The sequence below is a fragment of the Martes martes genome, assembly GCF_963455335.1.
Source record: "Martes martes genome assembly, chromosome: 7".
NCBI lineage: Eukaryota > Metazoa > Chordata > Mammalia > Carnivora > Mustelidae > Martes > Martes martes.
Genome location: NC_137894.1, coordinates 38,998,004 through 39,014,903, shown reverse-complemented (window position 1 = coordinate 39,014,903; position 16,900 = coordinate 38,998,004). Strand labels below are relative to the sequence as shown.

The 16,900-nt window shown below is 41.6% G+C and overlaps 1 protein-coding gene across 1 annotated transcript in view; it reads left to right on the top strand.

Moving 5' to 3' along the window:
• Nucleotides 1-16,900, top strand: part of ALDH1A2 (aldehyde dehydrogenase 1 family member A2) — a gene marked incomplete at its 5' end in the record, with an annotated part of 93,020 nt that overhangs the window by 39,069 nt on the left and 37,051 nt on the right. The window contains 3 exons of the mRNA XM_080808686.1: nt 102-242; nt 3,120-3,249; nt 15,247-15,308. Of these exons, the coding sequence (XP_080664812.1) occupies nt 102-242; nt 3,120-3,249; nt 15,247-15,308 (333 nt within the window). The remainder of the gene's footprint in view (nt 1-101; nt 243-3,119; nt 3,250-15,246; nt 15,309-16,900) is intronic.

The following is a 16,900-nucleotide window of genomic DNA, read 5'->3' as shown; positions in this document are numbered from 1 at the left end:
TGACATTTGTTCATCACCTTTTTCCTGAAAGCAGGTGGTTCTTTATTTGGAACGTGATCTCTCCTGAGTTGTGCCTCTCTCTCTCTGTCTCTCTCTAACAGGCAGACATAGACAAAGCGGTGCAGGCAGCCCGCCTGGCTTTCTCTCTTGGTTCCGTGTGGAGAAGGATGGATGCTTCTGAAAGAGGCCGTCTGTTGGATAAGCTTGCAGACTTGGTGGAACGAGACAGGGCAGTTCTTGCAGTAAGTAGCCTAAAAAAAACATTAAGTCTTTACTCCAAATTTACCATTCCACTGAAATGCAGATTCCTCAGTCTTTCTGAAGCCCACCTGGGGAACAAGCTGAGGAGTCCATAACACAGAAAAAATGAGAGGGTAGGCTTTGGCATCAGATGGCCAAATGCAGGACCAGCTGAGTATCTCTTCTTACTGAATTTTGAAGAACAAAACCATAGCTTCCCATGACTGTTAAGGACCTCTCTGCCTTCTTTTCCAACCGTATCCCACCCTCGACAAAACACAAAACAAAAATGGTTCAACAGCAGGAGAGTCACCAGGAAGCCTGTGGAAAAGCAATCCCAGATGATTCTTTTGAGAATCAAATAGGACTGGTGTTTTTTTTTTTAACTTCCCCAGAGTTAACCTCTCCTGACTAAAGAGAGTCCTTCAGAAGCACAGGGCCTTTTAAACATGTCTGCTTCCTTTGTTCTTCTGCCATGTTCTAGAACTGGTAAAAAGGAGAGATAGCCAGGGACAGTAACATTCTTTCACTAATGCAATTTCTCACCTAAAGAAGTTTCTCTAACCTAGTGGTTACTGTGTTTGTTTTTGTTCTTTTTAAAATAAAAGTTGATTTCTTAGAGAATATAAAGTTATGGGAAACCAGAACCATTTGGGAATGTCCGTGTCATATGTCAGGGATCTCCAACTTGATCACCCACAGGTGATCCATTAACATGAGGACGTCCTTGTTCAGTCAGGCATTCAAACCACAAACGCTGTGTCCTCCCCTCTGCCCAGGAAAGCAGGACACAACTGGACTTGCTCTGGGGGAGGGAAGCACAATGGTCCTTCCCTCATGTCCCTTCCATCTTGGCTCTTTCCTCCAACCGTCCCCCTTGGATCCCGTCAGGGATCTGTCCATAGGGTGGGAACACAAATGAATCCTGGAACTCTGACTGTATGTAACATTTACTGTTCTATAAAAACATTTTCTAATCTGGTACTTCAAGGAAAACTGCTTCAATGACGTGTTTCTGCGTTTTGTGAAAAAGGCGTTCCATGGTGAAGTAACTCCTTCTCAGATATTCCTAAGACACTGAGTATATGAGAAACCCTGGAAAGCCCTGCCCACTGTTCTTCACACTTACACTTAAGACTCAACACTATTTTTCTGGATAATCTGTCAATATTGTGCAAAATTGAATTCTTCGGAACACTTGGGAGGGAATGCTGGTAAAGATGCTTACCTTTTCACTGGATTATAATTTCTTCGCGCGAGTGAAAACTGTATTTTACTTCTTTTTTTATAAGCCCAGCACATTTTCTCGCATGTAAATGATTGGGGGGAGGGCAGCACATTGATGGTTTGTTAAGTATCTGTTTAATTGAGTGAAATCTACCCAATACTTACAACATTCCACTAATAGTATGTACTAGATAATGATACAGTTCATTTCTGCAGTTACGTTTTCATGTCATAAAATTCAGGTGCAGCTCTTTTGCTGACGTTCTGTCTCACTGATCAATTCCTTTTTGCCCTTATACCTAAATGAGATTTCTCCTTTTAAACACTCCCGAGCCATGGGAGGAGTAAGTTTTAATAAGAAATAGCCTCTGAAGTATAGGGGAGCCCCTGACCAGAGAGCAAAGTTAATACCTCATCCAAGTACACATAATTAATTGAAAATAAACAAGTGAATTTGGCTGGTGTCAGCAGCTCACTGGGACGATATAGGTGGCCCAGATTCTCGTTATTGACTGTGTTTCACTCAGTGCTGTGTAGACCCTCGCCATATGCTGGCTGCATGGAGAAGGCAGTCCCCATCTCATGAGTGTATACATGTCCTAAAAAGTACAGGGAGATAATTTGATTCCCTTTAATAAAGAGGAACCAATATACAGTGATAATTAATGTGATCTTTTAAAATGATTCCCATTTTCTACACATAGTAACCGGGTAAATTTCATTGTAAGTAATTGTATTTTTATGTCATCGAATGGAAAATATTTCCATTTTACTTTTGTCAGCACTCAAGTCATTCTCACACCAGTATGTTGTAAAAAGGGGTTACAGAGAAGGACGGCAGATTATAAACATATGTATTTGCTTATTTAATTTGTTAAACTTGTAATGCCTTTGATATTTCTCAAGTTGAAATACTCTTTTTTCTCATTTCGGTGTGTCCATTTGGATTTTTTAGTTGTTTCTACAGATTTAAGCAGTTTAGGAATATGTCATTCAAACAGTAACATTTATAATCTACAACTGCTCACCATGTCTATTTTTATTAAATGGACCAGATACTTCCCTATTAATAGGTAATGGTTGTTAACATAAATATTTACAAAAAACCAGCCCTGAAGTTGTTAAAGTGTGAGCTTCCCTGGAGGAGATCTTGTTTATTTGATGGTAATAAATAAACTCGCTGTGCACTGTGGATATTCCATTTCTCAGCAGGGGTCTTGGCAGCGGTGGAAAACGTTTTATATTCTCGTCAGTCGCATAAAAGCCCACGTCCCCACTTCTCTTTATGGATTCAGATTACTGGTGTAGACTCCAAAAAGTCCCTACGCAGCTCCGATCATTAATATAACAGACGCTGGTTTGACAGGCAGAATATTCTCTATCAACAGTTGAAAAAATGTCGTGTTTGTGTATTATTGGGATAGTGGTTCCTGGAGCGCCCAGGCACAAGAACATGTGCATGCGTATTCATTGTGGTTTTTACTAGAAGCTAAATTATACTGGCGGTGCTAAAAATCTGTTTATTTGGGAAGTCAGGGTTGACCACGTATGCAACATTATTCATATTCATATCTTCTCTCTTCCTTTTTTTCTTCTGCTCAGAAATTATTTAGTATATCACTAGAAAGCTGTCTCCATTTCTTTTCCTACAGACCATGGAATCCCTAAATGGTGGCAAACCGTTCCTGCAAGCTTTTTACGTGGATTTGCAGGGGGTCATCAAAACCCTTCGGTATTACGCAGGCTGGGCTGATAAAATTCACGGGATGACCATTCCTGTAGGTATGTGAAATCTGAGTACATTGAAAGGGAAACATGAGGCTTCACCAGAAATACACTTTCACCATCAAACACGAACAGCTGTCCCATAGCAGATAGGGCACACTCACGGCAGCCTGAACTGAAGAACCGAACAGACCACATCACTAACTCTGCCAGCATCCCTGTTCCTGTGTGTGGACAGTACACATAAGTGCAGTGGCAAGCCGCTCCCACACACCCGGCACTCAGCTAAGGTGCAGGTGGACGTGGCATTCACAAAGTTGGGCACTGAGGGTGCAGAGAGAGGGGTGTCGGATATGGGAAAGTCAGGGACAATTCCACGAACATTAAGAGTTGGTCCTTTCCCTCCTGAAACGTGAGATCTATGGGTTTGGAAGAAAGTACTCTAAAATGTTAACAACAGTCTCTTAGGGGTGAAATGGTGGATAATTTATTTCTCTTTTTTATACTTGTCTGTATTTTCTATAATGAGCATGAATTACTTTCACAATCTGTAATCATCCTTTCTTTTAAGATCCAGGTTAGGAGCTAAAACCCGCAGCAGAGAGACCTCTATGGGAGAGTGACAGGGAGCTGCTGGGTCGTGTGGCTTGGTCTGCAGTGCTGTAGTCCTCTAAAGGGGAGGGGAGGTTTCCAGACTGAGTTCGTCAGTGGACAGGGTCTGGCCCACACAGCAGGTGCCAGCAACAGCTAATACCAGGCTGAGATCTCAGCAATGTCAAGGGGAAGGTAGTCTATTAGCATCCTCACTGACAGAGGAAGAAACCAAGGCCTAGTGAAGATAAGCAGTTTTCCGAATTTGCTGGCAAGTTAAGTTGTAGAGCTGAAATTCTGACATTAGGGTCTGGCGAATCACTTTGCTCGATGGTCATGTTAGATTCTGGGAGGAAGATACCATGAGAGGAAAGGGAGCGGCTGAAGGAGATAGGAGGATGCCGGTAGCGGCAAACACACGTAAGGAAAGGAAACAAGTGTTCCTGGAGTGGCTCCTGGGGGCAGCTAAGTGCTTAGCCAGGCACTCTACCTTTGTGCTCTGGAAAACAGCCCGATTTCTGCGTGCACAGTCGGAGGCGTGCAAAGTAGGGCTGGGCCTTCCTAGGCCAAGCATTGCTTGGCCAGAAAAAGAGGAGGCTGGCTTGGCTGGCTGTGTGGATGGAGGGCTTGGAGCGGTGCATCTCAAACTTTGGCAAGTGTATGTATCGCTTGGGACCTTCCTCAAGCACACTTTCTGCTGGAAGAGATCCGGAGTGGGGCCCGAGATTCCCCTGCTAACCAGCGGCCCGTGGCTGCCTGGGCTGGGACTTTTCGCCCTTGAGCAGCGAGGAGAGGATCCAGAGACCAGCACCAGGCAAAGGGCTACTATGACCCTTCACTTAGGCATGGGGTGAGACGGGAAGTCGCCATGAGCATGGAGAGGGGACAAAGATGAGACTGCAAAGGTCTATTTTAAAATTACGTCCATGAGTGGTGGCAGCCCAGGGAACGTTAGTCTTTAGAAGAGGGGTTTGCTGTCCTGGGCGCTCTTCCTTGCCATGCCGAGGTTTTCCTTGTCCGGCACACTCGGGTTGGAGAAGGTTGCTCCTCAGGAATGTCAGGCTCTCCGTGCAGTCCTGGCTCTGAGGATTTTACAGAACCCCTGCTCTCTAACCCCACGGGCCGGATTTAGGAATGGCCTGAGTGGAGCAGGGTTACTGAGCAAGCCTGTTGGGGGGCCTGAGAACGAAAAGCTTTGTTAAAAACAGAACACATGTCAGCCTTTTTAGGTTGGCTTCTCCTGGGTCAATGCAGAAAGGTAAATAAACAAGACCGAGACCAAAGGCCATTGGTTTTTTGTTCTCCCTACCTCCCCACCAATTCACTACTAAAACAAAACATGTTTTGGGCATTTAAATATCTTTTATGTTTTATTTATGATTTACAAACATCTTAAGAAATAAGGTGAGACAGAAGGCTGAACACATACATCTCTGTTTGGCCTAACGATGTCCTGGTGTTTTTTGCTTTCTTAGAGAACACTCTTGTTAGGTAAAGATTTCCTGGAGTCTCTGATGCTTGATGCTTTATTTTACTTTATGTGGCAAGAGGTGTTTGGTGCATAGGCCTCACTGCTTTCATCTGATGCTCTTTGGAGATCGTGAGGACATTGACGTAGGAGTTAGAAATACAGGGCTTTGAAAAGGCTGTCATAGTACATTTACGCACAAAATGGTTTTCAGCCCATGAAGGAGAAAAGAGAGGCATTCTCTTAAACCCTAACTCACGTTTAGTTTCCCTAATTTTTCTTAAAGTGCATTTAGAGGGATACCAGGTGAGGGAGGCTCCAGAGAGTCGGGAGGCTAGTGGGGATTTGAGATGGAAGAGTTCTCGCTGCAGTGCCTCCTGCAGATGAGGGAAGGCTGGAGGCAGACGTGAACTTGGCCGCTCTGCTTTCTGTTCCAGGTGTAGGTACAGTGGCTCTTGACTGTAGGCTGCTAAGAATTCAGCTCCTCTGCCCCTCCAGTTAGCTCAGGGCTTAGGGAATCTAGCTGGACTGAACCGGGGGAAGGGGAGATAGGGGAAAGCCAGGGAAGGGGGGCAGTCATTATTAGTCACTTACTTATTCTCAAATGTGTTTAATCAGCCCATTCATGTTTGTCCTTTGTAACTCTGTAACTTAACATGAGCTTCATTTTGTCCCTGCATTCTTCGCTTTTCCCACCGAAATCAGGAATATAGGAAGGTCTTTAACCTTGCTGTCTTTATTGTGTTACATACATTTCTTTGTGAAATACCCTGGTTTTACATTTGGAATTATAATACAAAGGAATAATGTAGTTTATATTTGCACAGTACTTGATTGTGTAAAATGTTCTTTTACACACAGGACCAGTGTGATTCTGTGTGTGATCCTGTGAAGCAGGTTGGGTTTTAAAAGGTATTGTACCCATTTTACAGATAGGAAAATGAGAGAGCAAGGGTTTAGTGTCTTGAACAAGGTTACATGGCCAGTAAGTGGCAGGCCTGAGATTCAAGCCCAAGTCTCTTTCTGCCTAAGCCGTTGTAGACCCTCTTCTTATGGAGACTTGGTCCAGCAGGACAGGAAGATGAAGAGGCCAGTTACCCTGGTGAAATCTTTAATCCTCTGCGGATTTTTAGATTAATAGACTTTTGATTCTTGTTATTCAGGGTAGTTATGTTCTGTAAAGTTGGCTTGGACACTGAATCAGCAAATACCAAACTATTGCTTCCAGAGGAAATATGGGGATGAAAAGCACAGTTCTGTCTGGTCACCCATTAAAAGTAAACCAGAAAGTTGTTTTGTTTTGTTTTGTTTTGCAAAATATAAGATTACTTTGTTTTCATTGAAGGACATCCTGTGGTTCTCCAGCCTAGTATCTCTGACACTGAAAGACAAGACCCACAGACAGTAGGAAGAATTATGCTATTGTCGCTTTCACTCCTTCCCATTTAGGGAGGCAGGGCGATCTGCCCTGTAACAGAAGAACTCTTCCTTCATCTCTTCTCCCAGGCACCAACTTAAGCTTCTCAGTCATTCACTCTTTCCTTCATGCATTCATTCACTAGACGGGTTTTTTGTTTTGTTGTGTTCTGTTTGGTTTTGAGCACCTGCTATGTTTCCTGGCCATGTAAAGTGCTGGATATACAAAGGTGAGTAAGTAAGATGGTCAAAGAACAGTAAAGAAAACAAGGTAGACAGTTTTTGCAATTGCGGTTGCAATATAGTGTGGCTTATTCAGCTGTAGAAGCATGAAGTCTGATGGGATGCCGCAGGAGAGGCATCTCACTGGGTCTTAAGGCTTCCTGGAGCAGGCAGGGGGATGTACACCATGAGCCCTGAAGGACAGTTCAGTGAAGATGGAGGTAGGACCGTCACGGGTGGTGACGGTAGCCTGTGCAGAGCGTGGAGGGAGGACAGTACTGTGTGGCAGTGGGTCTGACGGCATAGCCAGGTGGAAAAGATGGTGGGGCTCAGGGTAAAGCATGCTACAAGCTGTATTCCAAAGCGGCAGTGAGTCACTGAAGTCTTTTAAATGGACAAATGCCTTGATCAAACCTGCATTTTATAGAAAGCACTTTGATTCACAGGACACCTGGGTAGCTCAGCCGGTTAAGCCATTGCCTTCCCCTTGGGTCATGATCCCAGAGTCCTGGGATCGAGTCCCACATCAGTCTCCTTGCTCAGCGGGGAGCCTACTTCTGCCTCTGCCTGCTAGTCTGCCTGCTTGTGTGTGCTCTCTCTCTCTCTCTGGCAAATAAATAAATAAAATCTTAAAAAAAAAAAAAAGAAAAGAAAGCACTTTGATTCTATAATCGGTTGTTAGAGCAAGGACCTGCTTCTTTCCCCTCCAGTTGAACCGTAGCCTCCCTTTAGAATATTTGAGAAGCAGAGAAACAGGTTACAGCATGAGCACTTTGAACTTTCTACTGGAGAGCTGCTTCTCCCTCTGAATTGAGAACTTCTCCCAGCCCTCCCCATTCCCTCTCCCTCAAGGCCCACAGTGGGATACTGTCATGGAGTTATGCAGTATTGGTGTGATTCACAAGGGTCTCAGTGTTGTTCTCTTGACAACACGGGTTTTTATTTCCTGCCATGCTATTCAATGGAGCTGTTCTTTCTAAGCATAAATCCTAAGCTTTGACCCTTTTACTATGCACCTCCTAATTATGCTGATAAATAATAACCATTACTGTGATTTATTGATCACTTTGTGCCCATTAAATTATCTCTAATCTCATAGCAGCCCTGCAGGGGGAATATTATTTTCCACATTTTGATTGTTTTTAATCTATATCAAAATCTTCTGCTGCTTTTCACGTCCACAGACTCCTTGTGACGGAGGAAGGATCCAAACTTGTTTTCAGTTTCCTGAGGGAGAAATGGAGGTTAATTGATTTGCATGACTTAAGATTTTTCTCTGTAACAAGTGATTTTATTGATTGTGTGATATATAAGGAGGGAAAATATCCATGCTTTAAGCTGAATTCTGACATGAAAATGGCCTTATGATACATTAGCATATAGCAAAAGCTAAAAAATCTACCCAGGTCATATGTAATTATTTTTCCACTACACCTCCTTTCAGATTTACCTTTTGAACTAAAGAATAAGCTAAAAACATGCAGACATTGACTCAAATCACAAGGCATTGCCTTTGAGAGCTCAGTCTAGCTTCGTGTTGTTGACGGGGAGTGGGCATGGTGAGGTCTTCTGTTCACTCAGACCGAGGAGCTGTATGCTTGGCCCACCTACAGAGAACCCGGATCCTTCGTGGGACCTGAATTGCTGGTGACAGGAGGTTGTGAAGCCTACTTCACACCTCTTTGAGAAGGTAGGGTGAAGGATGACCTGAGGGGTCCCAAGGCCAGTCTACTCATTTTTCAGACAAGGAATCTGAGGTGGAAAAGTCACTTTTTTCCAAGTGCACATGATGGAGTAGTGGTGGAGCTAGGAGCTCTTCTTGACTCAGGAACATGTACCTCACCTCTGGGAAGCTACTAGCAGAGTCCGGGGAGGAACAACGTTAGCTCACATCAAGTCTCAGTGTTTGCATAGGCATTTATAGAGTTTATCATTACAGCTGTCAGTGTTCAGTGAGGTCTGTTCAGTGTCGGAATACATAGGTATTTGCTAGGGGACATACTGGAATAGCTCAGTATAGCTGGTCTAATTGTTGAACACTGGGGTCATCACAGGGGTTACTAACTACTCGAAACACAGCCTAGAGATTCCCTTCACTGAATTGTGTTATAGATTTTTATGCTATTAAATAAACTCACTTTTAGTGAGTATATAAAACTTGCTGTAGTTCTCTTAGTATTGTAATTGGAAGCTATTTCTGGAGGTCCATGTTAGACAAATTTCCCCTCAATTTCTGGCACATCACAGATTTTTCTGATTTTATTGACATATTGTCTAAACATACTCAAGTTCATGTAGAGACTTGAACTTGGTATTGGCCGGTATTCCCATGAGAATAAAAATTCTGTAAAAAAAGAGAAGTATTCCAAGCAACGATAAAATCTGCCTTAAGAAGCAAAGATAACGCTGAAGGAATAATTCAAATAATGAAGTTGTTCCAATTAAGTAACTGCTGTCTCTCCTATGTAGTTTGACAAGTTCCCATCAAGAACATACAACAGTGGCTTGATATTTCCCAGATACAGAAAAGGGTTATCTATTACTCATTTCTAGGGGTCAAAGACTTTTCTTAATATAATTCTAGAAATGGCTCAATAAAATTTTATCCATAGGTCAACCAGATTCATGGTATAATCATTTATTTAATTGTAAGATTTTTATATTCTTAATGAGTTGTAAAAATTAAAATGTAAAAGACATCAGAGCAGTTGGATCTGGGTGGATCTAAAACTCCTTTCAAGAGCAGTGTCTTTTGCCCTGTATTTTTTAGTTTTTTGAGTGAAAAAGAAAAGAGGCTGAGAGATAAAATTCCTACAGGTATGATTTTGTATTTCTGGTTTGGTATCTTACCTTTTCTTTAGTTTTCTCCACCATAGTTATGATCTAACTTGTTGGCTCAGAATTTGGAATCCAGAACATTTTTCTGGTATTCTCCTCAAATACAGTCCTTTCTTGCTGAGTCTGAACTCTCCCTGTAATATTTCCTATTTCCTAAGAAGCCCTAAAATCAGCATAGTCTTAAAACAGAGTATCTGACTTTGGGTGGAGATTTTTTCCTTTTTCCTTTTTCTTTCTTTTTTTTCTTCTTGGGGGTTGGTGGTGCAGAGGGCAGAGGGAGAGAGAGGACATTAAGCAGGCTCCATGCCCAGCATGGAGCCCAACATGGGGCTCAGTCTCACAACCTTGAGATCATGACCTGAGCCGAAATCAGGAGTCAGATGCTGAGCTGACTGAGACACCCAGGGTCCCCAAGATTTTTTTCTATATCCGGCTGAAGCCCTCCATAGCACAATGCTAGAGAAATGAAGGGAACACCTTTTAAGTCATCTTGCCATATATACATAGAATTATTAACATAAAAGGTGTGAAAATTGGCTGTAAGTTTCACTTAGGCAGAGAAGAGTGCTCATTATGTAGCATCTAGGTATATAAGAGAGAGAGAAGTAACACTCTGTTTCCCCTTGGAGTTGACTCTGTTTCCATGAAGAGGAGAGAAGCGCTCAGTTCCTGGTGCCCCGTCTGAGGGGAGGAGGTGTTGCTCTGCAGTGTTCCCTTTATTTCTTAGATACTGAAGTTTGTGAGTTCTCTGTGTCCACACAACAAATCCTCAAAGAGTTATGTTCACTCTTCACAAAACAGTTATCACTTTTTCCTTCCTTGGCACTCCTAGACATCATATTCTGATTCTGTGGTTTGTGACATCCACCCAGATCCAACCCTCTATTCCCAGAAGAGTCTTCAGTAATATTTCGAAGGGCAGTGAACTTGAAGTCTGATGACCCAGATTCAAGTCCAGAAGCCACAATTTAACCAGGTTAGATCACTCTAGACTTAACCTTTCTGTGCCATTTTAGATCACTCTAGACTTAACCTTTCTGTGCCATTTTTTCTCTACTTAGAAAATACTGATAATAACTGTTGCCCAATTTTTTTAATAGAGTTGTTTTGAGCATGAAATAAGAATGTGAAAATCGTTTGTTAAGCTCTATAGAAAGACACACTTTTGTTCTTTTTTAGTATTTGTAAAATAATAAAAATGTTCATCAGATTCTCCTACACTTACACTCTTTTGGGACACATAAGTAGAGTCATCAGAGAGGCAGACAGTAAAATAAACAGACAGGAAGTCAGCAGCTGTAAAGCTGCTTTAGGTTCTCATGATATCCAGGGACCCTCTTTATTCTTTCGGTTCCTCTGCACCTCACTACTTGGAGTGTGGTCCCCAGAACAGAAGCACCATATCGCCTGGGAGCATGAAGAAATGCAGACTCTCAGGTCCTGCCTCAGACTCACTGGTTCAAAACCTTCATTTTAACAAGCCCTCCAGGTGTTTCATATACATATTTCAATTTGAGAAGCACAGTACACTGTCCACGTGACACTGGAGCATGCTAGATTATTCTACACTGTAAATAGTGAACATTCTTCATTTTAATTATTAGGTTTGAAGAAAATATTGTTAGCTCATGAAACCGCTTGTTCCATAGAGTTTTTTTAAGGTGAGGCTAACAAGTAGCTCTTTATGTATTTCTAAAAGATAATTTAAGAAATTATTAAGTAGCAGAGAAAGTGATGTACTTGGATGTGGTGAACATGATGAAGGTGTCTCTTGAGTGATTGGCGTTTGGGTAACATTAGTGGGGCAGCTGGGTAGGATTCAGGGTAGGGTCAGCGTAGCCTGAAGGACCTCTGTGGTGCCATTAGCCCTAGCCACGGCTATGCATAGAAGGCATAGCTCTCGTCTTTGCCTGGCACCCCTGGTCAGACTCGGAGTGTCCGGGATCATCTTCCACTAACAAGATGAGAATACAGACTAAGATCAAGCCCCTTTATTTCTTTCTCACAGCATTCTTTGGGGAAGAGTTCACGCACCAAAATATCCTTTATTTCTTTATTTCCTGCTTAGAGGAGCTGGAGAGATAGAAGGTTCTTCAGTCTGTTCTTTTTGCCAGGCTTTAGCTAAGTGTCAGATCTGTGGACAGTTCATCCAAGGAAGTGCTCATTCCCCATAACTCAGTTCCTCCTGGGACACAATTAGAGAATCAGTTCCGTTCCTTATGAGGTCAGCCTCGTAAGATGTTGCCTACATTTTGTTTCTCTTTCATTTCTTCAGGAACCTATAAAATTATATATGTAATACAACTGAATTCTTGAGCCATTAGAACAGAGGGGGACACGCTTCTTTGGAACTGCTCCAACTTCCCGCATGTGCTGCCACAGTAAATGCCCGTGGTCTTCTTCAGTTCAGATACCCATCCATTTCTTAGCCCGTTTGCACCCCTTCTTGACACGATACTCTGATTCTGTCGTCTGTGATGATGCACCCGGAGCCGACACCTTAGCCCAGTTACAGTTGAGTTGGGAAGGATTTCTGTGCAAATAACACCATCTAGCCTTGTGATCAGGGTTACCGCTCCTTATGAAAACCTTCCAGGAAGAAGAGCCTGACATCCCATTTATATCTTCCACACATACACACAAAGTGAAGGAGTAAAAGGTACTGATAGTTAAAACAACAACAACAACAGCAACAACTTTTTCTGAGATTGTAAGTTGAAAAAAGAGAGAAATCTGTACTTTTGTAAAGAATGGTATCTGAAAATTCTTTAGTTGTCTGCATACAAAGCTAAGAGAGTTGATTTGATTGTGAAAGTATTACTCAGACTTCTCATTGTCCTCCTGTGGACAGTTTCCACATCTGGGCTACTTTTGTTTTAATGGTTATATATGTTCCTTCCTATAGTTGTTGAATGCTACGTTTCCTAATTTCTTTCATTGTCATAAAACAAAATTTGGAGATGAGCAGCCAAATTAGGAAAAAACTTCACATATACACATGACAAAGACCTATCCTTACTGTACATACATAGAGTTCTTCAAATGACTACAAAGTTGAATAACCCAATAGAAAAAGAGCAAAAGATATAAATCTGAAGAAAACAATGGAAAATAGCCAGTAAACATGAGAAGATATTCATGCCATATAACATGAAAAACAAATCAAAACAAGTCATTTTCCACCTGTCAGGTTGACCGAACTTAAAATGTTTGAAAAGCCCCAGTGTTAAAGGATGGGGAAAGAATACTATGTTGTCATTGGAATTAAAAATTGTATAAATTTTCTGAAGGATGATTTGGCAGTATTTATCAAAATGTGAAATGCACCTACACTTTGACCATGAAATTCCACAGATACGCAAAGATAATGTGAAATGATCACGTCTAAAGCACTATTTATAATTGCCTAAAGGGAAGGCAAGCTCTCTGTCACTCAGGACAGTTCATAGTAGTTACAAGTATTTGTTAAGCCAGTGGACTAGCATTCAGCAGCTTAAAAAATAAGTAAGCCATATATGAAAAAAAAAGTGAGAAAAAATACAAAAGACTGAATAATATGACTACATTTACATTTTTTAAAAAGCTGGGGAGAAATAAAAGGATGCAGCACACCCTTGTGTGTAGAAAAAGAAAGTTCTCTGAAAAGATGCAGAGCAACAGATAGCTGTGAATTCTGGGAAGAGGTCCAGGAGGGAGAGAGACCTTTAGTTATTTTATAATGCCTAGATTTGAATTTAATTAAAACAGTTCTGTGTGATAAAGAGGAGTGACTTCGTTGTGTTGATAGACAGTGATAAATGATCAAATCCTTTCTCTTCCCCCGCCCCACACAGTCCTCCTGCCCCTACTTCATCCTCATCCTTAAGAATAATGCTCTTCAGGAGAATTAGCTAAGGGTCTTCACTTTTCCTGGGGGATAGCTTTTGAGATAGAAAACAAATATGCATGAAGTGGCCAGTTGGCAGTTGAGGGAAAAGCAAAGACTTTGTCCAATACTGGCATTGTAGGGCCATATGCTAAGAACGAACCATTCTTTGGTTATGTCAATTAGCCATTTAAAATTATTCAAATAAAACATGATATAAATATTATCATACCATATTTAGGAATATTATTCAGCCATCAAAAAGAATGAAATTTTGCCATTTGCAACAATGCAGATGGAGCTAAAAAGTATTATGCTCAGCAAAATACGTCAGTCAGAGAAAGATACCATACGATCTCACTCATATGTGCAATTTAAGAAAGAAAACATGAACATACGGGAAGGGGGAAAAGAAAAAAAGGAGACAGGGAAATAAGCCATAAGTGACTCTTAATGACAGAGAACAAACGCAGGGCTGATGGACGGGGTGGTGGGGGAATGGGCTAGCTGGGTGGTGGGGATTAAAGAGGACACTTGTGATCAGCACCAGGTGTTGTGCGTAAGTGATGGATCACTGAATTCTACTCCAGAAACCAATATTGCACTACATGTTAACTAACAAAATCTAAATAAATAAAAAAAAATAGTGCTATTGACACAATCTATCACACATTGTTGATGGCTGTACAAGTTGATACAATACCTAGGGAGGTCAGGTCAAAAAGATTTATTACTATTCAATATGAACATATGCTTTCATTCAGCAATTCCACCTCAAGGAATAGATCAAAAATATATATGTACAGGTATATAAAGACAAAATAATTCATTGCAACATTGTATTAGCAAAAGAGTGGAAACAACCTATTCATTAATGATAGGCTGTTTCAATAAATAATGCATGTATAAAAAATTAAAAAATAAAATCAGGTAAACATAATGGTATTTTCCTAAAGAAAATTTTGGTTTGAATTTCTTGGGAAATTATTCCAATTGCCTATTCCTCTTATAGAGGAAATAAGATTATTAAATAGTCCTTATTTTCATGGCTAATTTGAGTGGAAACTTCGGAGTTTTTGATGGAATCTTTTTTAAAGAGGACTTTTGCCTTCTTGAAAGAGTCCTGGATATGTCTCTGTTCCCCCAGTGCCCAGAAAGCATGTTTTGTCGCCTGGATTCAGCTATAAAAAAGATCTTATTGTACGACTCACCTTTTCTAGTTCCCTACCATGTAAAAGTTACCCAGTAGGATTTACTTCTTTTTTTTTTTTAATACTTCAGAAAGTTATTTAAAGTGTTGAGATACATTGAAGTATCATTTAACTTAGTATTTATGTTTTTCCAGTTCCCATCTCCCCTCCTCCCCATCACCTGTCCCCTGCCCCCACCTCCCCACAAGACTGCTTCTCGTGCCATAAACTTGTCCTTCATTTCACCTTTGAGGGCCCCTCATCAGTACTCTGGGTGTCCAGGAGCTGTATCTGGAGACACGCTGTGCCGAGTGATAAGCTCTTCTACCAGCTTTCCTAAACGGTTGAGTAGGATGTTTTCTCAACTTTACTTCTGGTTTTTCCATCACCCCCCCAAATTCTCCCCCTACATTTTTTTGTTCTCATCCACGTTCTCTGGTAGTGACCGTGGGCATTTCTTTCAGATGGAGATTATTTTACCTTTACCAGACATGAACCCATTGGCGTGTGTGGACAGATCATCCCGGTGAGTGAATATCCTCACGCCTCCTATTTGTTTTCATTTGAACCAGTTCTCTTAAAGATACATAAAACCTGGACCTCTGTGAGGTATGCTTTCCATTAAGGGGGGAGTAGAGAGTGGGGGACAAACTGAGCTCATGTTGTTGACGTATCTTTAACAGCCTCCCCGCAAATGCTTATTTGAACAGGTTAATAGGGTTTCGGCTCCGTTACCAGGAGTTGAGTTCTCAAGCCTTGGAATTCTCATGATTAAAATAAGCAAAGCAAAGCCCAGTGTATTAATAACCTGCCCTTGGTTATGGATGTCCGTTCTGCTTATGGAAAATTAATGCTTTGTTATATTTGCTTGTTTATTTTTTAGAACTATGACTCACCATCTTTCCAGGCATATTGTTTTATATGGTCTTTTAATCCCATTCTTTCCCACTGTTTCTTTTCACAAGAATCTAGATAGAAGACTCTACAGAAGACACAGCAGTACAATTAACGTCACGGTCATAATTGAAACCATGCCGGGCTGTTGTATGTCTTGTAAAGGGAAATAGATGTAGTGCTTAGTGTTTGGATTGGAACATTAAACATTGTCTTTTTTTTCCGCTCTCTCTCTCATACACAGCTTTGGCACTGTATAAAACATCATCGAATCTTCCAGCAGTACTAGCTAATCATTCTGGCAGGGATTTCGGGGGAGGCTCAAATTCAACTCTTAAAACGGTAGAGACAAGAAGTGTTCTCTTTCCAAAATATAGGAGGAAGTCATCTTTGGCTTTGGGGGCGGGAGGGGTGGATTCAAAGATTTTTGAGAGGTATTAGTATTTTTTTAAGTGATCAACAAGCTGCAGGTTTCTGTGAAATTTACTAGACAATGAGACAGAAAATGAGCTGCTGCTCCTAACCCACCTAGGGAAATCTAGGGAAATCTGCCGTGGATCAGGCCCCAGGGGAGATCTGTCCCCTCTACTGCGGGGAACTCAACCCTCTTCTTCTTGCCCTTCCCCGGAGGCAAGCTCGGAGCTCCAGCTTTCACCGACAGGACAAGAGCCACTTGTCAGCTAGCTCCAGCTCAATTACCGCACTCCAAGATTTATATACTGTAGATGGAATTAAAACATCACTGTGGACTCCCAAGTTTATAAACAACCAAGGGGAAAAGAAATTGGGTGTTTGGTGAAGGCAAGACACTTGTATATTTTTGCAAGCTTGCCAGGGCCAGTAAGAATCTTTCACGGGTGGCCGCTGAGATGCTTCAGGCAGAAACACATTGGGTCAAGGGCTAGAGCCAGGGGACCCGGATTTCTTTTCTTTCTTAATGAAATTATCAATGACACCAGATGGTACTCAGGTTCATCCCTGTGCTTATGTGACAATACGAGCCTAACATCCTTTTCAGAATCAGTTGAAACCATCTTAGGCCCTGAATTCAGATACTCCCGAATATTTCTCAGCATCCCATGTGTTTATTTTGCAATGTAAGGGAGACAAGTGAAAAATTTTGCATACTCATCAGTTGAAGTGGTTTCTTTGTCGTCATCGTGTGCTTTGTGACCATCCGTGCATATGAAGGAAAGGGACTTCCTCCCAGTACACATGGACTTA